The sequence below is a fragment of the Urocitellus parryii genome, chromosome 11 (assembly GCF_045843805.1).
Source record: "Urocitellus parryii isolate mUroPar1 chromosome 11, mUroPar1.hap1, whole genome shotgun sequence".
Lineage (NCBI taxonomy): Eukaryota > Metazoa > Chordata > Mammalia > Rodentia > Sciuridae > Urocitellus > Urocitellus parryii.
This window is the reverse complement of record NC_135541.1, coordinates 83400762-83426421: the sequence shown is the minus strand read 5'-3', so window position 1 is coordinate 83426421 and position 25660 is coordinate 83400762. Positions and strand designations below refer to the sequence as shown.

The 25660-nt window shown below is 42.3% G+C and overlaps 1 protein-coding gene and 1 pseudogene across 1 annotated transcript; both read right to left on the bottom strand.

Moving 5' to 3' along the window:
* The window catches only part of LOC144249315 (rho GTPase-activating protein 29-like), a 573679-nt pseudogene that overhangs the window by 84828 nt on the left and 463191 nt on the right, over positions 1 to 25660 (bottom strand).
* LOC144249134 (PRAME family member 20-like) lies at positions 13913 to 15838 on the bottom strand. The gene is made up of 2 exons (XM_077791327.1): positions 15312 to 15838; positions 13913 to 14486 (listed from the first exon to the last, which is right to left on the bottom strand). Exons 1-2 carry the CDS (start codon positions 15836 to 15838, stop codon positions 13913 to 13915), a joined length of 1101 nt encoding a protein of 366 aa, XP_077647453.1.

The window sequence follows — 25660 nt, the reverse complement described above, 5'->3', positions numbered from 1 at the left end:
TCTGATTGATTTACTAAGGTTTGTATAAGTTTTTACTAAGGTCTGTATAAGATTGTAAAAATCAGTCATGTTAAAGAGACAAAAATTTCTTAAAACATAAGTTTACCAATAACATTGTGTTTATTAAGTTTTATTTGTTTTATAGAGCAAGCAACCATAAAAATTAAACAACTGGTTAAATAAGAACTGTTATTTTAGAGCAGTGTACTGCCATTTCTTTAAAAGCTAAACTTGGTTATGTAGAAATATCAATGTAATTTTGATGCCATTAATGTGCTCATATCTTCCAGGTATACAAGTCTGTAAGGTAGAAACTTTAAAAGAGCATTGTATCAAGCTGGTGTTCTGATGTTGTATGGTAAAATATATTGGGGATTTATTTACCTGTTATCAATAAGATATGTAAAGTTTTATGTTACTTTTTACATTGGGGAACAATTTAAATGTATTTTTAAGTTAATGAGAGCCTAATCTATGAAAAGGTTAAAAAACTTTCAGCCTTTCTTTAATTCATGTTTTAAATGTGATATCATATGGTGTTAGCTAATGTTCATGTGACCTCAAACAATTTATGTAAACTTTGTAAAATGATATTTAAAAAAAGTGATCAGCTTTAGAACTAAAACACTAAGATTTATAAAGAGCTCTGCCTTACCTGAGAAAAGGCTCTGTGTCCCATCTTACTACATGTGAGAATGACTACAAAATCAGTAGACCAGATTTTAGTTCATTTAAAGTTATGTTCAAAAGTTGTTTTATTTCTGTCAAGATTAGTAGGAGCTCAAACAGGGGATATAATGTATAACTCAGCCAAAAATTCAGGGTAGCTATTACACGAACTAAGTGTTTTTACTCTTGTTAATTTTATTTTGTAATTTCCTTATAAGTGATCTAAAGATTCCCTGATAGTGTTTTACAAAAATGTTGCTTTAAGAACACAACATGGGTTAATTTAAGATAATAAGCCATCACCTACAAGACAGATAGGATAATACAGATCCCAATTAATAAAAAAGATAAATAATTATAAAGTTATAGACATTAAAGCCCAGTACTCTTAATGTAAGGCTGTTAAAATTTATTTGCTGGATGTTTAAGATTAAGTTTTAAAATTAAAGTTAAATTAAAAGGGCCAGAAAAAAACAATATTTGGCTCTTGCCCTCTGAGTCAGTCTGAATCCAGGGAACAAGGGACTTCTCTAAAGAGCTTTGCAACTCTGGGCCACATAACTTCCCGATCAGGGAGACTAATGAGACCACTAGAGAACATAAAGCCAATCAGTGCATTTGCTATGAAGAGGAGAGTCATCAGAGAAGGGAGACATCCCTGATGCTTCTGAGGGAAGCCACGTGGTCAAGCAAGATCTGGACCCATCCTAGCGCAAATGGCACTAACAGAACTGAGAAGCTGCTCTCAAGTTTCCCCAGGAATGATTCCCATAAAAACTCAGCTGACTGTTAACAATAGATAGAAACAAAAGTCAGTTTGACTGCTTCATCTTAAACACTTAGCAAAGACATTAAAACCAAAATACAGCCATTCCTGGGCATTTTAAATAATAATAATAATAATAATAATAATAATAATAATAATAATAATATATTTTAAGGTATACACTTTATGTTAGCCTCCCAAAATAAGTAAGACTGGAGGCTACAAAGAAGGATTCTCAGACAGAAATGCCTGATAACTATCAAAAGAGACTATCAAGAGGAGCTGCCAGAGACAGAAGTTTTTAGTTTAAGGCCTACAGATATTCCTAACCTACACAGGTAGGCTTCGTGTTTGCTAATATGATTATGCAGCCCTGAGTAACAGAATTAAAGGTTTCTCTATTAGACACAGAGCTCATACTAGTAAAAGAATTTTGCAAGATCAGATGACATTAAATTATTAAACTGTATCTTATGGGGAGGGACAACTGTAACCCTAAAAGTTAAATGTTATGCTTACAGTCCTGATAACTGGGGATGTTAAAGGCTGGTGAGGGAACTTATATACAGTGACATGTTCCAGCTGCTGCAACATTTATTCAGTACTCATGGTTTTTGTTTCTCTCATAGAAGCACCATCCCCAGATGACTTTACAACCTGTTCTTCCCCAACCAGACTTCAAACTGAACTGACTTCTAAAAGGCAACTCATGTCACTTAACTGACTTCTAAAAGGCAACTCACACCTCATGCCGTGCCCCCTCATGTTGTCACCCCCTCTCAGCTCAGAAGAAGCCAAAACGAGCGACGCCTCTCTTCTTACAACAATGGACCCAAAAATAGACTGTCAATATAAGTAATTCATTAAGTCAGGTAAAATCAGGGAGACCAGTTTTGGGTGAGTTCTAAAAGTTGGAGACTGTTGCCTGAGGGATTAAAATTCCCTCAGTACTCTTACCCTACCCTATCAAAGATTTGAAAGGGACACATAAGAAAAGGGGGGAATGATAGACCCAACCTGATCTTTTATTAAAATTGGGATCCATCTTGCCACAAAGCCATGAAAAGATAATTTTGGCTTTACTATAAATTACTGCAAATTCTGAACCTGCTTGGAATGCCTGCCCGTGTCTTGAACTCACCCATGCCTGGCTCTCTGACCAGATAGCAGCCCTCTCTGAAACTTTAGTGACACCTCATAAATATTGACCTTCCCTGGCCATCCTGACTGAGGCTCTAATGGTCCTCATAAATTCTGATGTTGGGGCCAGCAAAAAAAAAAAAAAAATGTGTAAACTACCATTAGTGTGATGCTTGTCAGAGTTCTGATATCTGTAACACCCCTTTTGTGTAACTTTCTGGGCTATAAAGCTGGGCTGTATGAAAGGTAGGGGGCTGTCTTGTTACCGCCGTTTTGGGAGGGAAAGGCAGCTCAGCCAGTCGAAATAATAAGCTTGCTTTAATTTGATTTTAATTGGAGTCAGTGGTCTTTTCTTGCGTCCTGGTCTAACAGGAGCTCCATCCCCCATGCCCAGATGGGAGGGTCTCCCTCCTTAAGGAGTGAGTCCCTCTACCCTGGCTGCAGTGCTTTACTAGCTTTCCCTGACACCCAGGTTGGATGGGTCTCTCTCTTGGAGGTATGAGTCCCCTCTACCCTGGCTGTGGCTGTAAAGGCCTTCCCCCTGACAGCCAGCTGGTAGGATCTCTGGATTGAAGAGGTGAGTTCTCTCTATACTGGCTGCAGTGGTATCAGAGTTTCCCTTCACCCAGGTGGGAGAGGTTGTCCACCTTGAGTGTAGAGTCCCCTCTACCCTGTCTGTGACAGTATATGAACTCCCCTGACAACCATATGGAAGGGATCTTCTGCCTGGAGGGTCGAGTCCCCTCTCTCCTGGGTCTAAGGGTATAGAAGCTCTCCCCCTCAACCAGGTTATGGGGTCTCCCACTTGGAGGGGCGAGTCCCCTATACCTTGGCTAAGGCGGTATAGAAGTTACTACCATTCCCAGGTGGGAGGAGTTTCTGGACTCGAGGTGCCAGTTACCTCGACCGTGGCTGCTGAGGTATATGAGCACCCCACCACCCCATATCCAGATGGGAGGAATCTCCCGCCTGAAGGGGCAAGTCCCCTCTACACTGGCTGAAATGGTTTACTAGCTTTCACTGACACCCTGGAGGGAGGTATCTCTCGCCTGAAGGGGCGAGTTCCCTCTACCATTTCTGGGGTAAATAATCTCCACCTGACACCCAGGTGGGAGGGACTCTGGCCTGGAGAGGCCAGGCCACTCTACCCTGACTGCAGTGGTATACGAGGTCCCCCTACACCCAGATGGAAGGGGTCTCCTGCCTCCTGTTGCGAGACCCCGCTACACTGCTTGTGGGAGTATATGAACTCCCCTGAACAACCAGGTGGAATGGATGAGCTCCCCCATCACCCAGGTTATGGGGTCACAAGACTGGAGGGGCGAGTCCCCTCTACCCGGGCTAAGGTGGTATAGAAATTACCCCCATCCCCAAGTGGTAGGTATCTCTCGCCTGGAGGAGGGAGTTGCCTCTACCCTGGCTGCTGGGGTATATGAGCTCACCAGACACCCAGGTGGGAGGGGTGTTCTGCCTGGAGGAGCTAGTCCCCTCAACCCTGGCTAAGGCAGTATAGGAGTTACCCCCATTCCCAGGTGGGAGGTGGGAGGTGTCTCTTGCCTGTAGGTGCTAGTTGCCTCTACCCTGGCTGCTAGGGTATATGAGCTCCACCTGACACCCAGGTGGGAGGGGTCTTCCACCTGGAGCAGGGAGTCCCCTCTACCCTACACGGGCTAAGGGGGTATAGGAGATACTCCCATTCCCAGTTGGGAGGTGTTTCTTGCCTCAGGTGCGAGTTGCCTCTACCCTGGATATGAGCTCCCTCTGACACCAAGGAGGGAGGGGTCTTCCGCCTGCAGAGTCGAGTCCACTCTACCCTGGCTGCAGCAGTTAAGGAGCTTTCCCTGTTACCCAAGTGGGAAGGGTCTCCCGCCTAGAGGGGTGAGTCCCTCTACCCTGGCTGAGTGGGTGTACCGGCTCTCTCAGACACCCAGAAGGGAAGGGTTTCATGCTTGGAGGGGAGAGTCCACTTTACCCTGGCTGCAGCAATGTATGACTTTCCCCTGGTGGGAGCGGTCTTCCAACTGGAGTTGCAACTGGAGGTCTTCCAACTGGAGATGCATATCCACTTTACCCTGACCCTGGTGGTATAGGAGCTCCCCCAGACACCCAGGTTATTGGGTCTCCCGACTAGAGAATCAAGTCCCTGCTACACTGGCTGAGGGGGTATAGGCGGCCCCCGCCCATAGCCAGGTGAGAGGGGTCTCCCACATGGAGCAATGAGTCCCTTATACCCTGGCTGTGGAGGTATACAAGCTCTTCCAGATACCCAGGTGGGAGGTGTCTGCCACCTGGAGGAGCAAGTCTTCTCTACTTTGGCTAAGGTGGTATACAAGTGCCCCCCTACACAAAGGTGGGAGTGGTCTTCTGCATGGACAGTAGAGTCCCCTCTACCCTGGCTTTCCAAGTATACAAGCTTCCCTGACACACAGGTAGGAGGGGTATCCCACCTGGAAAGGCTAGTCCCTTCTACTTTACCTTTTGTCATATAAGAGCTCCTAGTACACCCAGGTGGGAGGGGTCTTCTGCCTGCAGAGGCATGTTCCCTCTACCCTTGCTGTGGGGATCCAGCCTGTAGGAGTGAGTCCCCTTTACCATGGCTGCAGAGGTATAGGAGCTCACCCAGACACCCATGTGGGAGGGTTCTCCCAACTAGAAGGGAGAGCCCTCTCTACCCTGGCTGCAGCAGTATAAGAACTCCCCCTGGCACCCAGTTGGAAGTGGTCTCCCTTCTGGAGCTTCGACTCACCTCTACCCTATCTGCAGGGTTATAGGAGCTCCCCAGGACACCCAGATAGAAGGGATCTCCCATCTGGAGGGGGGAGTTACCTCTACCCTGCCTGCAATAGTATAGGAACTTCCCAGCCACCCAGGTGGGAGGGGTCACCCACCTGAAGGAGAAAATACCCTCTACCATGGCTACAGTGGTATAAGGTCTCCACCTGACACCCATGTGGGAGGGTTCTCCTGCCTGGAGGAGCAATTCCCCACTATTCTGTATTTACTGAATTTTAAAAAAATGCTAGAACTGTGGCTCAGTGGTTTAGTGTCCTTGGATTCTAATCCTGGTACCAAAAGGGGAAAAAAAGAGAAGAAAAAAAAGTGACTTGGGTACCTTGTTCTTTTGCTGAATAAAATTTTGGGGTGGGAAGTATTAAAGGCTGTCATTCTGCCTATCAGAGGAATAGGATGTTATTTTTTTACTTGATTTAAAAAATTAATCACAGCAGAATGCATTATAATGCTTATTACATGTATACAGCACAATTTTTTTATATTTCTGGTTGTATATAAAGTATGTTGACACCAATGCTTGTCTTCATACATGTATTTGTATAATGATGTCCATCACATTCCACCATCCCTGCTAATCCCCTGTGCCCTTCTTTTCCCTCCCATTCCTCTGCCCTATCTAGAATTCATCTATTCTCCCCATGGTCCCCCTCCATACCCAACTATGAGTCAGCCTCCTTAAAGCTGAGAAAATATTTGGCATTTGTTTTGGGAGGGAATTTCTAACTTCACTTAGCATTATCTTCTACAATGCCATCCATTTACCTGTAAATGCCATGGTTTCATTCTTTTTTAATGCTGAGTAAAATTCCATTGTGTATATATGGCACATTTTTTTTATCCATTCATCCACTGAAGAACATCCAAGTTGGCTCCACAGTTTACCTATTGGGAATTGTGCTGCTATAAACATTGATGTGGTTGTGTCCCTGTAGGATGCTGTTTTTAAGTCCTTTGGGCTTAGTCTGAGGAGAGTAACAGCTTTGTTAAATGCTAATTCCATTCCCAAATTTTCAAGGAATCTCCATAATGCTTTCTGTATTGGCTGCACCAAATTGAAGTCCTACCAGCAATATATGAGTGTGCCTTTATCCCCACATCCTCGCCAACACTTATTGTTGTTTGTCTTCATAATAGCTGCCATTCTGACTGGAGTAAGGTGATATCTTAAAGTACCTTTGAATTGCATTTCTCTGATTGCTACAGATGATGAACACCTTTACATACATGCGTTGATTGATTGTATATCCTCTTCTAAAAGTTCCTGTTCAAGTTCTTGGCTCATTTGTTGATTCGGTTGCTTGTTTTTGGTGCTTAGCTTTTTGAGTTATTTATATACCCTAGAGATTCGTTCTGAACAGGTTGTTTTTAAAGTGGTGATTCTGAGAAAATTAGATTAGAGAGAAGAAACCAGGAAGGACAACACCAGGGACAAGAAGATCACGAGTAGGAAGTTAGGGAGAATACTTGGGGGAAAGAAAAAAATATGTAAGATTCAAAGCCACAAGGAAATTAGTGAAAGCATCAAGCAAACCCCTGGTATACACTGAACCACATCCCAAACTCCTCCTTTTGTGGAGTAACTGGGGATTGAACCCAGGGGTACTTTAACACTGACCCACATCCCTAGTACATTTTATTTTTTATTTTGAGAGGGGTTATCACTAACTTGCTCAGGATGTCTGTGAACTTGCAATCTTCTTGCCTCAGCTCCTGAGTTGGTGGAATTAGAGGTTGTGCCACTGTTTCCACTACAATCCACCATTTTAAAAACTTCCCACCCCAAAATTTTATTCAGCAAAAGAACAAGGTACCCATGTGACTTTTTCTTTTTCTCATCTTTTTTCTTCCTTTGGTACCAGGAGTAGAACCCAAGGACACTAAAACACTGAGCCACAGTTCTAGCATTTTTTTAAAATTCAGTAAATACAAGTTATAGGAAATCAATAATTTAATCATACAACATGTTGGTCAATTAGGCCTTTTTTTTACTTCAGTTTCTGATTTCTGCACCTTATTGCTTTGAGGTAAGATGAAACATTGGACTTTTTTATTGAAAAATTAATAGAGACACAATTCCCTTCATTATTGAAACCTAGGCATGGAATGAAATTCACCAGTTGCATTTTTCTAGTCTTATTTGTTTCTCAGAAATGCCCTTGGAGGCCCTAGGGTTGTAGGTCTCTTTGAGCTGACACCAAGCAGATGTGAGAGCTGCAGTGATTCTAATTCTCAAGGCTGCTCTTCCTGGTCCTTTGGTCATCTTCTGTAACTGATGTCTCTGTTTGCTTCTGCTTCTGCTCACACTTGTGCGCTATGGTGACTCTCATCTGGGCTCTGAGGCTGTAGGGTCTACATCTTTGGACTCAATCAACCTTGGAGTGAACATGGTTGAAAATAAGTTTATCTGTGCTGAATGTGTAGAGTCTTTTTTCTTGTCATTATTCTCTAAACAGCACAGTATAAACTGCTATATAATGTTCCCATTGTATTAAATGTTATAATGAACCTTGAGATGGTTTAAAGCACATGGGAGGATGTGCATAGGTTACATGCAAACACTGCATTATTTATACCTGGACCTTAAACATGTGCAGAGTTTGGTATAAAAAAAGGTGTGTTCTTGAATCAATTCACTGTGGATACTAAATGAAGGCTGTACTTGGCCTTTGGCTAGGGAGTATAATTTTCACATATGTTTTTACTCTCTAGGTCACTTGAACCCTACATATTTTCAAACATCAACAATCATTGGTTTTGTGGTGGGCACCAGGGATTGAACTCAGGGGCACTGGACCACTGAGCCAGATCCCCAGCACAATTGTGAATATATTCTAGGGAAAGGAACTCCCTGATGAGCTTAGTGCCTTGCCATTGCTGAGGCTGTTTTGAACCTGTGATCTTCTTAGCTCAACCTCCTCAGCTACTGCAATTACAGGCATGTGACACTGTGACCGGCAACCATGGTTCTTAGTATCAAAAAATGACCCAGGTATATTTAAGCAGAGAGAATGTACAGTAAGCATGTTGTAAAGCCCACAAGATTGTTGGCAAAGTTAAGACAATGCTGTGGAAGTGGGCAGGGACCAATTAAAGCTGGCTAGTGTTGTGATGGGCAAAGGTGTGACATCTGCAGTGGAGGGGAGAAATAAATCATATTCACACACTAATGCTTTTTTCAATGCTTTATTCACTCAAATCACTCAATACAACTTCATTGTATAGGTTCTTAATGAAGAAAATGATAATCCTTAATGTTGGGCACTGCAATACATATAATCAATTCAAAACTAAAAATTCTAAGTTAACTCTGAGCACAGCAAATACTTAATCATGCCAGACTCATTACAGGCATTACCTCTGCATGCCCAGCTCAAGGGCCAGGTTTAAAGTCTCAAGTCTAAGGGTCCTGCAGATGCTCACTTAACTCAGATCACAGTGATCAGGTCAGGAACCGATGGAGGCTTCTACTGGTCTGGATGTGATAGCTGGATGAAGAGACAGTCTTAAGAGGAAATCACCATTCTCACCAGGGTCCAGATGTGGCTGTAGAGTTTGAGAGCAGTGAGGACAATGCAGAGGATAAGGCAGATAATGACAAGAGTTCGATATTAGTGCAGGAACTCATCAGGCTCTCCAGCATGTGGCCATGAGTGGAGGTGGCTGAATGTTTGTTCACTTGCTCCATGATTTCTACTAAATGTTGGGGCTCTGCTCACCTTTCCAGTCCTTATCAGCTATTACCGTGTTTCTTAGTGACCTCTTACATTCTCAGGTCACAACCTCTGGTTTGACAATTTCTGCCCTGACCTCTCAGCTCTGACTCCCATCAGGGTGAAGGCAAATGACCATGATTTCACTCTGAGTTTCCACTGGGTTGTGAACAGAAACTTGTCTTTATCAGGCTGTGCCTGATTCATACTAGAGGGCTCTGGAGGCTGTGCCTGGTGGACCTGCAGGTTCATTTTCAACTGGAAATACTCAGGCTTAGGCCATTTTTATGTTAAGGCCATCCTTACAGCTAGCCTGGACCACAGCTTGGAACCCCCACAGACATCCTGATTAAGACCTGCTGCCAGGTGACCTAGCACATTGGGGACACAGGTCACACCTTAGGCATTAACCCCAAACTACATCAGGAAGCAGAAAAATACAATTGACTTTTTTATTCCTATCAACTGATGGTGGACTCTGCCTTACTTGGAGTCTCCCATGTTGAGTGGGGAATTCCTTGACACAGGAAGGGCTTTCATTCAAAGGCCAACTAAACTCCACCTCAGCTACAAACAAAAACTAACACATATTACCTATCTATATATGTGTGTATGCACCATCTCTAACTTATTCTATTACCCCTGAAGAGTCCTGCTGGCCTCCCTCACCAGAGTTCTTGAGAGTTAAGAGAAGGGGAACGTGATGGAGATGTAGAGACTGCTCTGTAGCTCTGGGTTTGGGTGTTACCTGTCGGGCTGTGACAGCCCACCCATTGCTTTATTTGGTGAATCATATTCTATGGAAAAGCCTTTGTGTATCCCCCATAGAAAAATAAAAACACACACTCACTCTCTTCTTCCAGTGTGGAAGCAGAACTCTTAAGATTTCAGAACTGGCCTGCCCTTGCATTTCAAATTTTTTTCTGTGCTGTATGGTTTCTTGGTGTATCTCACAGCCAGCTTTCTGCTTGAAGGGAACACAAGCATATCTTCCAGTACAGGCCTCAGGTGAGACTACAGGCTCTTGAAGGTATTGGATCAAATGGGAAGTCAGCCCTTTTTATATTTGATTTTGAGACAAGGTCTCACTAAGTTGTTTAGGAGCTTGCTAAGTTGCTGAGGATAGCTTTCAATTTGCAATGCTCCTGCCTCAGGTTCCTGAGAGATCACATGCATACAGAAGTGTGCCTGGCTTACATAACAGGGATATTTAAACTTTCACATAACAAATAGGAAATTTAAAAACAAAATGGTTAGTGTTAAGCAAGGCCACAGTAAGAGGTTAAGGAATACACGAAACCAGGAGAAGGAAACCCAGGCAATCAAAGCAAATGTTACAAGGAAAAAGCTGGAATCCAGAGTACTGGTATCAGAGCAGAGGGAGGTTATGTTCAGCTTAAAATGATCTTTGGTAAGTATATAAATTTTCTAAATCCCAGAGGAAGCCCAAAGAGAAAAACAAAAATGATGGCTTGTTTAAAAATGACAAAGAAGGAAATCCAATCTTATCCCAGAAGAAAACATGACCCACAGAAACAGACTAGAAAGGAAGGGAGGAAAACATAGAAAAAGATCTAAATAGAAATCAGAAAAAGTAACTAAATATGAATAAGACCAGTTAGAAATTATTCTGTATCTTTCAATCAAAAACCTTGAATTTAAAGGGATTAAACTCCCCAATTATAAGACATAAAGTGACTGAATGCATTTTCTTTTTTTTAATGGACTCAGTTACCTGCTGTGTACAACAAAGTCATTTCACCTCAGGACACACACAGAGTGATAGTGAAAGGATGAAAAAATATTCCACACAAAGAAAACCAACCTAGAGCAGAAATGGCTAGACTCCTGATAGATAAAATAGACTACAGATTAAAACACAATAAAAAAAACCCCAAGGTGATGGCACCATGATAAAGTGGTCAATTCAGCATTGTGAGACAGCGATTGTACACATACATGTACCCGACACCCGAAAACCCACATGTTCAAAACAGATATTACTGAAATGTAAAAGAAGAAAGTCAACTATGACACAATAAGAACAGTAGGGGCTTCAACTCCCCTTTTCAACACTGGACAGATCACCTCTGCACACAGTAGACATTTACAGACCATCCCACCCAACCACTGCAGAGCAAACATCCTTCTCAACAGCACATGACACATTCTCCATTTATTCTCAAAATGAATCCCCATAAATTTAATGAGAATGGAATCCATAGCAGGGGGAACACCTGGACAGTTACAAATCATGGGAGTTCTTCAGCGTGTTTCCCAACAACCAATGGGTCATTGAAGAAATCAAAACATTGTCATGTATGTAAGAAATAAGAAAAATAAATAAAAATTTAAAAAAGAAAGTGTAAAATGACTGCAGACCAATGAAAAAGACCACACAAGATATTCAAACCTGGGGATACAGCAAGAGCAATTCTAACTGGGAAGTCCTCAGCAAGAAATACCTTTATTAGGAAAATAGATCTTAAATAAATGGCCCAATATTGCATCTCAAGGGACTGGAAAAAATAAGGATAAGTCATGCCCCAGTTTGTAAAATTGGGAGAAGGAATAAAATCATAAAACTTCTTGAGTAGCTGAGATGCCAGGCATGTGCCACTGCAACCAGCTTTTCATAGTTGTTTGTTATTGTTTTGGGGACCAGGCAGTGAACTCAAGGTGCCACATCAGTGAGCCCCATCCCCAGGTAGGATTTTGAAACAGGGTCTCACAAACTTGTTTACAACCTCACTAAATTGCTGAGGCTGGCTTTGAACTCACCAGCCTCCTGCCTCACCTCCTGAACTGCTAGAACTACAGCTGAGCACCACCAAGCCAGCTTTTGCAGTTGTTTTTTGAAGAGAATCTTTCAGGACATCAATTTGACCCACCTGTCCAGACCAATTAAAGAACGCATTCCATTATTTTTATGTCGGTTCTGGATCCTTCTTTTTGAATATTTCTAACAGATAGACAGCTCTATTCCAAATAAAACTTCCCAATGTAGTCACATAATTTTGGAATTTATTTATTTGTTTACTTATTTCTGTGATGCCTTGGATGGAACCCAGGCCCTTCAACATGCTAGCAAGTGATCCACAACTGAGAAATGTCTCCAGCTCCCTGAGTTAGCTTTGATGAAGTTCACTCAGTTCTCTAAAATAGCAAGGTTTCTGGGTTTCTAAATTTTGGAGGTAAAATTGGCCAGTGTTCCAGAAGGGGCTGTATTGTCTTTGGATACAGGTGTACAAAGGACTCTGAATCACTCAGTAGCCAAGGAGTGAAACCCAGTCCCCACTTCCTGATCCGGCCACCCTTACAAACCAGGCATCTGAGAAAGCAAAGTGCCCTCACAAACCTTGAAGTGTTCAAGGGGCCTGGAGGCACCAGAATATCTTCAAGACCCTTTTTAGTCATGATAACTCTTTAAAGAACACATGATGACAGATCTCATTATGCAGATTTTCCTTGACTTTATTTGATCCTACAATCCAACAAATTGAATGTCATTCAGAACCTTCCACCTGCCCCACACGTGCAAGCTAGACTTAGAGCCCGAGAAAAGAAAGTGCCATAAAGAGGGATCAAGGCACAAAGATCACTCTGTGGGTGACAGAGAGGCCGGCTGTGCTTGGTCCAGACTCTGCTACCAGTTCCAAGAGTGAGCTGTGCTCTGTTGACACATCAAAGTGGGTTCCAGTTCACTATGTGTGGGGGATTATTCAAGCCATAATTAAAACACGTCCAGAGGCAGCTTTAGAACACCTCAAATGAAGACTGAGTGGACCTCGTTCTCATCCTTGGATGGGAAACTAAGGCTAAGGCCGCTCCACAACCCTATCAGTGCAGTCCTCAGTGGAAGGAAGCATTAGGGCAAGATCTGTCAGTTATGTGCAACTCCCGCCCCACCAGAGCTTGTAATTGATTCAGTTTCATTTTGAAATATTTTCAAGTGTTATCTACATATATGATTCTACTATTTTGCTGAAAGGTAATTTGGATACCTTCAAGGGGCACCACTAGTTTAAATGAGGATAGACTACCTAGGTGGATGACAGGCAAGGTTTGATGAGGCCCAGAGGCTCTGATCAAAGAGCAGCATGGACACTTCCTGCAGGCACTGGGAGTGAGGCAATTAGGCCTGTCTTGTGCACAGATGCCCTTGCCCAGCAGATCCAGAGACTGGTACCTGAGTTTTCTGGGTCTACATGGAGACCCATGAGGAAGGGCCAGCATTTAATGTCTGGGTAGCACTGAGGTCCACTGAGAAGCGGTTTCCTTGCAATGGCTCATGTTCAATGCCTACGTAGAATGTTCCAATCCATCTGTGTGAATCTGCATGTGTTAAGCCACAGAGTAGCCACATATCATGACCAGATTTCAGTTTGATACCTTGACTTCTTGGGGCTGAACCTCATTGTTCACCAAGTACTCCATGCCTTCTTTCTCCACAGCACCTGGAGAATCCCAAGGTTTCATTAGGAAGCCAGGTAAATCCAGTGCAGAAGACATCAGAAGACTAACCTTGAGATTCTGTTCATTTCTGACTATTTATGGACCAGCCATGAAACACAATAGCTTCTTTTTGTGCCCATCAAGCCTAAATCCCATTCTAGAAATCCAGGTCCCTATGTATGTCTCTATAAAGACACATGTCCTGAAGGGCCTATCCTCGGGGGGCTTCCCTCCAATGGAGCCCCTTGCTGTACTTTCCTTTCCCCATCCACACTTCAGGCAATGTCTGAAATGGTGGGCTCTGTGTTCCCCATAAGGTGACCTTACCTCCTGCTTATACCTCCAATTGCCTAGAAGTATGTTTTTGAAACCCAACCAACTAGGCAGGTGTTGGACAGGAGCAGTGAGTGAGGCCCTGGTTATACATGAACTTGTAGCCACAACGGCGACACGGGACAGTACAGAACACAAGGATATTTGGCTGCCGAAAGTCCCTCACTATTGCTGTCAGCTCAGCACAGAGTTGGGAGCATCTCCCTGGGTGGATGGTACCCCAGACATCATAGCTCTCCACAGGGGTAGGGTACAGCTCTACGCTCAACTGGCTCAGCCTGGCAGTGTGAAGCAGCAGGTTCCTCAGGGTTGACATAGAGAGGCAGTTCCCATGGAAGCTCAAGATCACAAGCTGGGAGCAGCGGCTCAGGGCAGGCAGGAGAGTCTGGAGGTGGGAGTCAGTGATCCCACAATCTTCCAGGTCCAGGCTGTTCAGGGTGGTTGCAGTGCTCTCCAGCAGGATTTGGAGGGGCTCCAGACTGAAATCGGTCAGTTTTGTGCCCCTCAGTTCCAGGTGTCTGAGCTGTCTGGTGTTTGGATATCGGGAAAGATAATTCCAGTCAGAATCTGACAGTGGGCAGTTGGTTATTGAGAGGGTCTTCAGGGGGGTCTTCAGGTGCCTAAGGAAAAACCAGAAAGTTAGTACTGAGGAGCAATGTCAAGGAGGGAGAAGACAAAATGGCCCAAACCCAAAGTCACCCTGGTGATCTGACAATGGTCCACACTTAGAATGCTGCCTTTTGCAGAATCTGGTCATTCACATCACCCCATGTCAGGGTGAGCCTTTCACCACATCTCCTGTGAAAAGATGAGTCCACATCTCTGTGTCCCCTCCTCACTGCCAAGCAGAAAGTCACAGGTCTGGCCACAGGAGGTCATGGGGAGTCATGTATGAAGGAAAACTTTGGGCAGGATGTAACAAAATCCCCTGGGGTTAACCCTCTGAGAGGCTCACACCCTATATCCTCAGCAAGATTTCCACCCCTGCTCCTGACCCTTACACCCAGGATCACTACCTGGAGTTCAGAACAGCCTTTCCCAGGTGGGTATAGAGGCAGGTCCTCTGCTCCCAGCTGGGGATCACAGAGCTTTTCTGTTGACAGGTGTAAGTGTGGGGGCTTCCCTCCTTCCAAGCCCTCTTCTCTACCCACTTTCCACCACCTTATTTGGACAGGCCTCTCATGGAGGAAACATCAATCGCATCCCTAGCTCCTGTCCCTCCCAACTGGATTCCCAGCATGGTGGCACTTCCCACACTATGGACCCTCCTTTAGGAGTCTGCTCCAATGCACATTATGCATTCGATCCTATTCAGGATCGAATAGGAACAGAAGGATAGGTTATTGAACTTCCAGTGTCTTATTAACCATGAGAGTTTCAGTGGCTGGTAGGTGCAAATTTCCTGTAACTGGTCTGCAGAGGGTGCTCTCCCCCATCTTACTCACCTCAGCACCTGTTCCAGGTGGCCCTTGAGGAGGAAGATAGCATTGGCACAGAACTTCCGCAGGCAGTCCATCCTGAGGAACTGTGAGGTGAGCTGAGTGAGCAGCTGCTCCTGCTCCTCTTGGGAGGTGTAGGCAGGCACATAGACCTGGGAGACAAGCAGCTTCCTCAGGTTCCTCATCTGGCCCAAGAAAGGAGCAAAAGCAGCCAAGCTGGAGGCCGCCCAGGTGCAGTGCACTTCCACCTTCTGGATAGAGTCCAGCTGCAGCAGTCTCAGGACCTTCCTGGTGTGGCTGGTGGGTTTCCCAAAGATCTTCAGCCTATTGCAACACAGGTGCAGCCTGTCCCTTCTCTGTGTGACCCACAGGAACAAGTGGGTCAGGAATTCATCCAGGGGTCTTTTTCTGAGGCTCAAGTCTATGAAAACCTTGAAAGGTTGCTTAGCTGCCATTGCTGGACCAAGTTTCAATGTTCGATTCTTCTTAATGTCTTCTGGTGAGCAGGTGTCAACCACGGCTCCAGACCACATCCTCCAGAAGTTCTGGGGAACATTCCGCAAATCCAGCACCTGCAGTTTCCACCTCCTGCGGGGACGACAGCAGAGTCTCAGCCCTGAGGCCCCTTCCTTCACCTCTCAGCTGCTGCCCCCTGCTCCACCTCTTCCTTCTGTCTCACTTTTCTCCATCCACTTCCCTCCCCACTTGTACAGACTGAGGCAGGGACAGGTACAGCCTCCTCCTTCATGGGTCACCACAGCTGCCACAAGCACCTCCACATCTGGAAGCCTTTCCCAGATGGGGCTCAGCATGGCCAAGGCCTCTCCACCACTCCTTGCTGGCAGCACAGGAAGCCTGTGGTGCACAATTCAGCACCAACTCTCCCTGCCTATACCCATTCCTTCCCTGGCCCCGAGGGTGCTCCCTTCCAGGCCACCTGGGTCCCCCTCACCTGGGGTGATCCTGCTGGGCAAGCAGCATGTCCAGCCCTTCCAGGGCCACTTGGATCATCTCAAGCTGTGGCTTCCTCATCAGGGCCCCCAGGGGCAGGCGGGTGAAGGGCCAGGCCTGCACCATTTTCTTCAGGACCTCAGTGTGTCCCCTGCTGAAGGCCTCCACAAAGAGTGGTGGGAAGAGCTCTATGGGCAGGTCCTCCAGATCCAGGGCAGCCCTGGACTTGTCGCTCAGCAGGCTGCGCCCTGCCAGCTCCATCAGCGTGGGTGGGGACTGGACGCTCATCCTGGGGAGTCTGAAAGAAGAAAGATCCTGGAATATGGTCCAGAGAAAAGGCCACTATCCCATCCATTGCCAGCCTCTGGGAAGGGGATACTGGGAAGTCTATAAACACACCTCACTCTTATGGGTGAAAGCTTTGGATTATTAGGTTGTCCTTTTAAAAGGGAAATTGGAGTGTCATGTGACCTAAACAGTAGGCTCCTAGATTCAACAACTATATGGCTAAAAATGGACTTGCCCTTATATGGGTGACATTCGTTTTAATTTTTTTAAAAAATGAACATTTATAAAGCTTGTGGCCATGTTATAAAACACTTGGAAATTACTACAGAGTCTCATGGATATCTGTTACACATGTGAGATTCTGCCATCTTAGGGGGGATGTTGAAGAGAACAAACAGATCAGAGCAGAATCTATGAACTATTCCATGAGATCATTTGAAGCTTTTGGTTTAATTTGTTTAAACAAATTATAAATTACAAAACAACATAGGCCATACATTATAGTCTTTTAGGGGCCAATATTGGCGACTGAATTTAGGACACTCAACCACTGAGCCACTTCCCTAAGCCTATTTTGTATTTGAGATGGAGACAGGGTCTTACTGATTTGTGTAGCATTTCGTGTTCTGAGGCTGGCTTTGAATTCTAGTCCTCCAGCCTTCTCAACCTCTTGTGTTGGTGGGATTATTGGTGTGTGCCACCAACCCAGCAAAAGAGTATAATTTATAGGCACACAATATAAATATTTCCATCATCAGAAAATAAAATTGCAATCAATTAGAATGAAATAGAAATCCAATCTCCTTGGTGAAAAAAAGTAGCTGGGGCTTGAACTGGGCTTGATCCTCAGCAGAACATAAAAATTAATAAATGGTGACCTGGGGATATACCTCTGTAATTAGAGTGCTTGCCTCGAATATACAAGGCCCTGGGTTCAATCACCATACCATCAAATAAATAGGTAAATAAATAAATTATATTGTCCATATAATCCTTAAAAATCAAAAAAATAAACAAATGAATAAAAGTTGGGCGAGGGAGCCTACACTTATAATTCCATAGGCTCTGGAGACTGACACAGGAGGATCAAGGGATCAAAGCCAGCCTCAGCAAGAGTAGGTGCTAAGCAACTCAGTGAGACTCTGTCTCTAAATAAAATACAAAACAGGGCTGGGGATGTGGCTCAGTGGTAAAGTGCTCCTGAGTTCAATACCGGGTACCAAAAACATTAAAAAAAAAAAGGAAATTTGAAAGTGACATAAACCAAAATGAAAATCCTAATATTTAGCATAAAGGCAAAACCACACTGAGAAGCAAAATTGAAGTCCTAAGTTGCTTCATGAGAAAAGACAGGAACAAAATTGTTCCTGAATCCACACAGGTGAGGAGGGAAGGTGCTGGTCCTTAGGCCAGTGATGGACTTACGGGATCTGGCCAGGTGTGCAGGTGCTCTGAGCTTCAGTAGATCAGGATGTGTCTCCTTAGGCTGCAAGACACTTGTGCTTCTCTTCTGGCTCTGCAGAAGCGTTTAGGACCTCTCTGGCCACGCCCCCACCTCCATCTGATTGATCAGCATCCAATCAGAAAGCAGTATGTGATCACCTTCCAAAATCTCCACCCACTTAATAATGGGTGGCGGTTAGACAATTGCATTTCTGTTTTTTCGGTCTCTTTGTTTTAGTCAGCTTTATGGTGCTGTAACTTAAAGACCCAAGGACAACAACTACAGTGGAGGAAATGTTTATTTGGGTGGCTTGGTTTCAGAGGCCTCAATCCAGAGACAGCACCTCCAAGTTGAGACTGAACATCATGGCAGAAGCATGTGGCAGAGGGAAGAGGCTCACATTACCAGAAAGCAGAGAGAGAGATGGCCACTTGCAGATACAAACTCTACACCCATATTCACACCCCAAAGATCAGCTTCCTCCGGCCACAGCCCAACTGCCCCCATTATCTCCCAGTTAATCCCACCAGAGATTAATTCACTGGCTAGGTTATGGCTATAAACCAATCATTTGTCCTCCAAAACATTGTCACATGTGAGCTGTTAAGAGACACAGCGTCTAAACCGTGATGGTCTTTTGGGGGTATCTTCTTGGAAAGTGTCCCTGCTCACATCACATAATCATATGTAAGATGGATAATTACAATTGGCTAAGTTTATATTTGGTTTCTGTTTCACATAATAACTTACCACAAATGAAACACATTTAATTTCATGTGTGTGTGCAGCTATATAGGATTAAGGCTACATCCAACACTGTCTCTGGTTTTTATGCTCTACAATATTTGAAATCTACACTCTGATTTAATTTTAAGTTTCTCTGGAATTTATCTGTGTGTCACCAGCTGAAAGGGTGACTTCATGCCACAGCCCTGGCTTCTCTTATTACCCCTGACTTGGTGCACAAGGCAGGTCAATATTACAGTCAACCTATATCACTACAGACAGTGTCTCTCCAAAGAAAAGTGTAGTCAGTCATAATAGGTCAGAAATGCAGGACACTTAAGGAAAGATGAGTCAGTGCCCCATCCAGGAGACAAAGGGTGACAGGGTGTCAAAGGCAGCTTTGAATCAATTATCACTGGTTCCACAGATTCAGTACCAAGGGTGGCCTCAAGTTCAAGGACAATAGGTGGTGACTGGCCAGGTGTCCTCTTAGAAATTATGGGTTTATTTTATGCACAGCTGAGGTTGGGGCTGACTGGTTTGTGATAGTTCCTGCCATCAGGCAGGGCTGCCCAGGGACCTTCACTTTGCAGCACCCTGCTTCCCCTTCATCAGGATTTGACAAGGTTACTTCCTGTTGATTTGAGCACCATTTATGTTTCCCCCTTGGAATGAAGATTTTTTTTCCTCTGGATGCATCACCTAATGGTTAGGGTTTGATTCTATCTCAGTGCCAGGATGGACTTTTCCTGGTTGGTCCAGTCCCACATTGGAGGGAATTAATAGATGACTAGGAATCAATGTTGATACTCATTAAGCCACATTTGAACAACAATGTGGGTTTGGAGAGAGTGGCTCTCAGTGTCCCTCCACCAGGAAATCTTTGTTAAATTCAATTTTGCCTATTCATTAGGCCTTGGGTGTCTCATCTCCAAGCTTTGGCCTTTACTATTCTATGAAGAGTTAGACTTTTGCAGAAATTTGATGAGTATAGATGTTCATTTTTTAAAAAAAATATTTAGTTCCTGAATTCATTTGTCTTTCTTTCTTTCTTTCTTTCTTTCTTTCTTTCTTTCTTTCTTTCTTTCTTTCTTTCTTTCTTTTTGGCACTGGGGATTGAACTCAGGAGAGCTTTATCACTGAGCTACACCCTCACCTTTTTTTCATTTTTATTAATTAATTACTTAGTTAATTAAATTATTCATTTATTCAGTTTGGGTACCAATGTTTGAATGCAGGGGAACTATACCACTGATCTATATTCTCAGCCCATTTTTTTTATTTATTTTGAGACATGCTCTCACTAAATTTCTGAGACAGGCCTTGAATTTGAGATCCTCTGACTTAGCCTGCTAAGTAGATGGTGTTATGGGGAGTCCCTCCAGAAAGCACTCTAAGTCTTAATTTCAAATCAAAAGAGATCTATAATTAGCTTACTAGGGACTGTCACCCACTACAGAGTCTCAAGCTCTGTGAGAGAACCGCAACTTTCTGATCCATCCAAAGGCAATATAATCACAAAATCCACAACTCAGTGACTTGCTTAACTTCATGTAAGCTAGCCAATCATAGAAATTGAAACATTAATAAGTGGGGCCTGTGGGCTCTAGGCAGGATCAGAATTTTCCCATCAGCAAGCCAGCACATTAGCTTTGAAGTTCATTTGAGCACATACCTGGGTTCAAGCAGGTGCTAGACAGTCACATCCTGAATTTGGGTGGGGGTCATCAGGATGAGAATCTACTTCAAAGTCATGTAGACCCACAATAGCATTCAAACCCAGGATATAGCTCTTCATGACAACCAGTGCATCCTGAGTAGGGTACAATTTGTGGGGAACAAATACAGAAATGCGATTTTTAAAAAATAAGAATACAGCTGCCATTTCAGTTTCTCAAAAACAGCTCTTATAACAGTTTTTCAGAGGAGGCAGCAAAATGGAGTCTCAGGCCTGCCTATGAGAGTTTTTGCTTTATAATTGTCTTATCTCACATTTCAAAATTTTATATCCATCATCTGTATTTATTTACTATTACATTACCTATAGGTGACACACTTATTGATTGTATTTATCACTTGACACTACAGCTGATGGGATTACAATTGTTGACCACCACACCCTTTTTTTTAAATACAATTTTGAAAAGGTAGAGCATTTGCCTAGCATGATTGATTCCCTGGGTTTGATTCCTAGCATCAATAAATAAGGAAATGAATATATATATATATATATATATATATATATATATATATATATATATATATATATATATGAATGAGATACCTGTGTTCAAGTAAATGTGATAGAGGTTTTTTCCTTCTTAACCAATTAATCTGATTGTAGTTATGTTATGTTCAGGAGAAAAATCCAAATGGTAACTCTTGATGATAAACATTTAGAATAATCATAGTTAAAAATCTATTAGGATATTATTATAACCAGCTATTAACAAGGTGATTTGATTGGCATGCATTTTAATATAGTGTCCAGAATTATGTTTGAAAACATAAGATTTTTTGAGTTTTTGCCATTTTAAAGCAAATATTAATAAAATATACAATTAAATATAATTTGAAAAAGTTATGTTATATTTGACAGGACTTCCCATCAAATCAAATTAGGCTAATAGACTTAATGTCTCTCTTCTAGAAATCCCTTAAGCAACTATGTAGTTCTCTGGAACATCCCAATGTTAGCTCAAGGTCAAATGACAATGTAGACTTTGATCACAGAGAAGTTAGTCAATAATCTCAAAAGGTTTAAAGTGCTTAATGAAACCTAGAGTCCTAGATCATTATAAAAGATAAGTCATTTAACCAGAGTGATGAAAGATATTTAAAGCTAATACAGAAAGTTATGTCTTATGAAATGATACTTCAACTTTTTTTTAAGAGAGAATTTTGTAATATTTATTTTTTAGTATTCAGTAGACACAACATCTTTATTTTATTTTTATGTGGTGCTGAGGATCAAACCCTGCACATGCCAGGCGAGGGTGCTACTACTTGAGCCTCATTCCCAACCCATACTTCAACTTTTAACAGAGATGACTCAGTTTTCATTTTCCCAAGTAATCAGAGAACTTGATAAAACCAATTTGAACCCTAAAAACTTATTCTCCTCTCCTCCAGTACTGAACATTGAACCATGGGCACTCTACCACTAAGCTACCTGCCCAGTTCTCTTTGTTTTATTTTGAAACAGGCTTGCCAATTGGCCAAGTCTGGCCTGAATCTTGCCATCCTCCTGTCTCAGGCTCCTGAGAATCTGGAGTTACAGGCATGGCCCACCTCACCTCGTTTTAATGAACTTCTTGAAGTCCAGCTGTTTGAGAGATGTTCAACTGGAACATTCCACATGGAAGCCATTAGTACTTTTAATTGTCTTTGGAATCATTTGCACACTAATTTCAAAATGTGCTTGAGAATGAACCATAATAGATTCCTCTGCAGTGCAGAAGAAAGTCTCTCCTGGAGTTTCTTTGGAATTTGCAGGTCCCATTCTGTGTTTTATTAATCTCTTGAGAGCCAATGATAAAAATCCTATGATCTTGTTTGAAAATTTAGGGGTTTCAAAGCATTTGTGTGTGTGTGTGTGTGTGTGTGTGTGTGTGTGTGTGTGTGTGTGTAATGTTGTGGTTTTTGCAGAGTCCTCCTGAAAGTTTATTATTAAATGACCAAGCTCAAGGACCTTCTCCTGCATGGTCCCCTGCCCTCCACTTTTGTGAGGTTTTCCTACAAATAACTTCATTTTGATTCTGCAGTCCTTCACAGTAGCATCATCAGCTGGGATACTGTGGCCATGAAATATCCTGAGCCTTTACATGGTCAGTGTTGGCTGACATGGTCATTTGTCTGAATCTGATGGCAATCACTTGGTATGCATATGGCTGCTGGACTGTGTATGTGTGTGTGTGTGTGTGTGTGTGTGTGTGTGTGTGTGTGTGCATTACCTGGGATTATATACCTGGGACACTTTTCTACTGAGCTACAACCCCAACACTTTTTATATTTTTATTTGAGACAGGGTCTGACTATGTTGGTCAGGCTGGCTTGGAAGCTCTGATCCTCCTGCCTAAGCCTCCCAAGTTACTGGGATTCTAAGTGTGCACATCGGTCCTAGCCATAGTTCATTTAAAACCCTCAAGAGATTATATTGCACCAGGGATCAAGTACCATAAGTAAAAGGAGAATAATAGCCTCAGACTGCAAAATTCCTCTGGATGAATGTTATACTTATACTGAGACCCTCAAATATCTCTCAGACCACAAATTGCCATTCCAATTAAGCCTTTATTGCTGGCCAGCAGCATACACTCTACTCTCCAAAAGTGAGATGGTCAGAGTGGTGAACCCCCTACAATTTTGCCTCATATTTAAGCCAAAAAACCAAAAAAGGGAGATTTGGGGGTCTAGCCAATGTAAGCAAGTACATTGAATATGTAAAGAAGAGTAGTGTCAACTACATCAATTTTATTGATTTTTTATATTAACCAGGTTTTAGAATCTGTAATGTGGAAGAATACTCTAAAATAACAGTTGCTATATCACCAGAGATGTACAAACCTTCATTTGTCCAGTTAGTTGCTCTAGAGAATAAAACTTAACAGAAAAAATGTAATTAATATTTTAAGAAGTGTTTGTCATTTTAATATTTAATCAATTCTTGGTTTATATCAGCACATTAATATTTGCTCTTAGGGAATAGCCTTGAATACTGTTAACTATTTGTGTTACATATATCAACAACTTAGTTATAAAAAACATTATAATATTTTTCCTTTATTTATAGATGTTTACATTACTTACTTATACTCTATTGTTTACTTAGATGTATTATAATTATGTTTTACCACACAAAGGCTTTCTTACCTGGAAACATGTTTTTTACTAAATATATTTTTATATTTATAACCTTTTAATAATTTTTAATCCATGGATCCCTCTTTTAGTTTATACCTTAAAATAACCCTTATCAATTTCTGAATTTAGATAAATTAATCCATTTTAATTAGAGAAAATATATTTATAGTACTCTAATTGAAATGCAGCTGAAACCTCTTGACTATTTGTATATAGAATTATACCTTCTGGGACTTTTAAATTTTAGTAACCTTGTTTTGGTGATAAGGTAAAATAATTTTAAATTTTTTAAATTTACCAATATATGAAAACAAGAACAGTGCTTAAATATTTTTATCTTCTGCTATTTAAGGAGTTTGATTACTTGATATTACCTTTAACAGTTAACATTTAAACTTTGTAAACCAATCAGATGTCTCTAACACACACATCCATGATTAATTTTATATAGGTCAGATCTAATTTACATTTAAAAAAAAAACAGGTATAAGACAAGTGCATTGAATAGTATTTGTAATTTTTCCCATTGAAGAAAAATCCTAGAGACAATGGATATTAGACACTTTATAGATATTAACATTTTATTAACTGACCAAATAGAAACAAAACTGTGCATTAGTAACATTAAAGACATTTTAACTTTTATTTATTCACCCAATTTCAATAGAACCTTTTTAAATTCTATGAAGGAAAGGTATTTGGATCCTTTTTTTAAAATTTAATTTATGAGCTCATATATCAATTTTTAGTACTAAATATATGTAGACACACAGTACCCCGGTGCCCCTACACAAAACAGACAAACAAAAGGCTTGTAGGTTATTTATTAAAAACCTATTAGACTGAGAATTAACCCTTGTAAATTGGCCTTAGAACAAAGCAGAATGCAATCAGAAAAACATATTAACCTAGGCATGTCAGATCAAAATTATGAATTTAACAAATATAGATTTTCAAAAACATTCCTGGCCTTCTTCCTGAATTGGTCATGCTCATCAAAGGTGAAAAGATTTAAGGGAACATAGACAAATGACAGGGCCTTATTCCTCCTTGAAGAAACTTCCCAAAGATGAACTCCATTGGTCTCCTCAGGAGAGTCACCCAGATTTTGGGGTCCCATTGTATGTTAAATATGAGAGTCCAGTCTCCATAATCCACTGAGGTGGGAACTGGGAGTTATTTGGCCAGTTGGAGAGTAGAAGATATGTATCCAAAGCAATTATTTATGATATGGTTTGGATATAAGTTGTCCTCCAAAAGCATGTGTTAATGCAAGAGGTGAAATGATCAGATCATGAGAGCTATAACCCAATCAGTGGATTAATCCATCAAATGGATATATTTCTGTATGTGTGTGTGTGTGTGTGTGTATTCTGATAATTAGCATGTTTTCAATCCTAGATTAACATTGATAAAATGCAGTTTCAGAAGCTCTCTCTGGCTGCTGAGGTCCTCTGACAATGACTGGTTTTAGCTGGGTTTCCATAACCCAGGTAAGTGCCATCCCAACCAGAACACAATTCAACTTTCCTCCTCAGGGGTTTTCCTGAATCTTCTCCAAAGCTTTTGTTTGTCCAAGGCTTTTTCCAAATCCAGAGTCCTGTCCTTTCTGTCCTACAGCCTTTCAGTCTGATACCTTGTCAGGACTCTTGAGATAATCTTATGACCCAAGCCATTGGAGTCAAAGAAGGTGTGAGTGAATGACCAGAATGTTTGGCTGGGAGGTTCCCACAGAAGGCACATAGGAGACCACTCATCACCTGGAACTAGGGGAGAGCAGGGAGCTGGGGCTGGAAAGGTGGCCCCAGGCAAGGCTTGCTAAGTGGAAATTGGCAGGCTTGGGCAGGGTTGGAACATGGTCTGAGGTCTGTTTCCACTTCCACAAGGTTATTGAGAGGACAATGCTCCCTAGAGGGACTGTTTGACTCAGAGGAATCATTGCCACCAAGGTGAAAAAGAATGGCTTGCACTTGAGTGACCATAAGCAGCATGGCGGACCATGGAGGTGGCCTTAGGCAACTTGACCCGAGGTTGCTCTTTTGCACCACAAAGAGGAGTAAAGCTTCTCCTGGGCAGGGAAGAA

What these genes read in the sequence shown, in the direction of transcription:
- LOC144249134 (XM_077791327.1), bottom strand. Translation starts at nt 15,838, where the DNA reads ATGTGGTCTGGAGCCGTGGTTGACACCTGCTCACCAGAAGACATTAAG. An exon ending in CACCTGGAACAGGTGCTGAG is followed by an intron (nt 14,487 to 15,311) that starts GTGAGTAAGATG and finishes GTTTTTCCTTAG; the next exon opens with GCACCTGAAGACCCCCCTGA.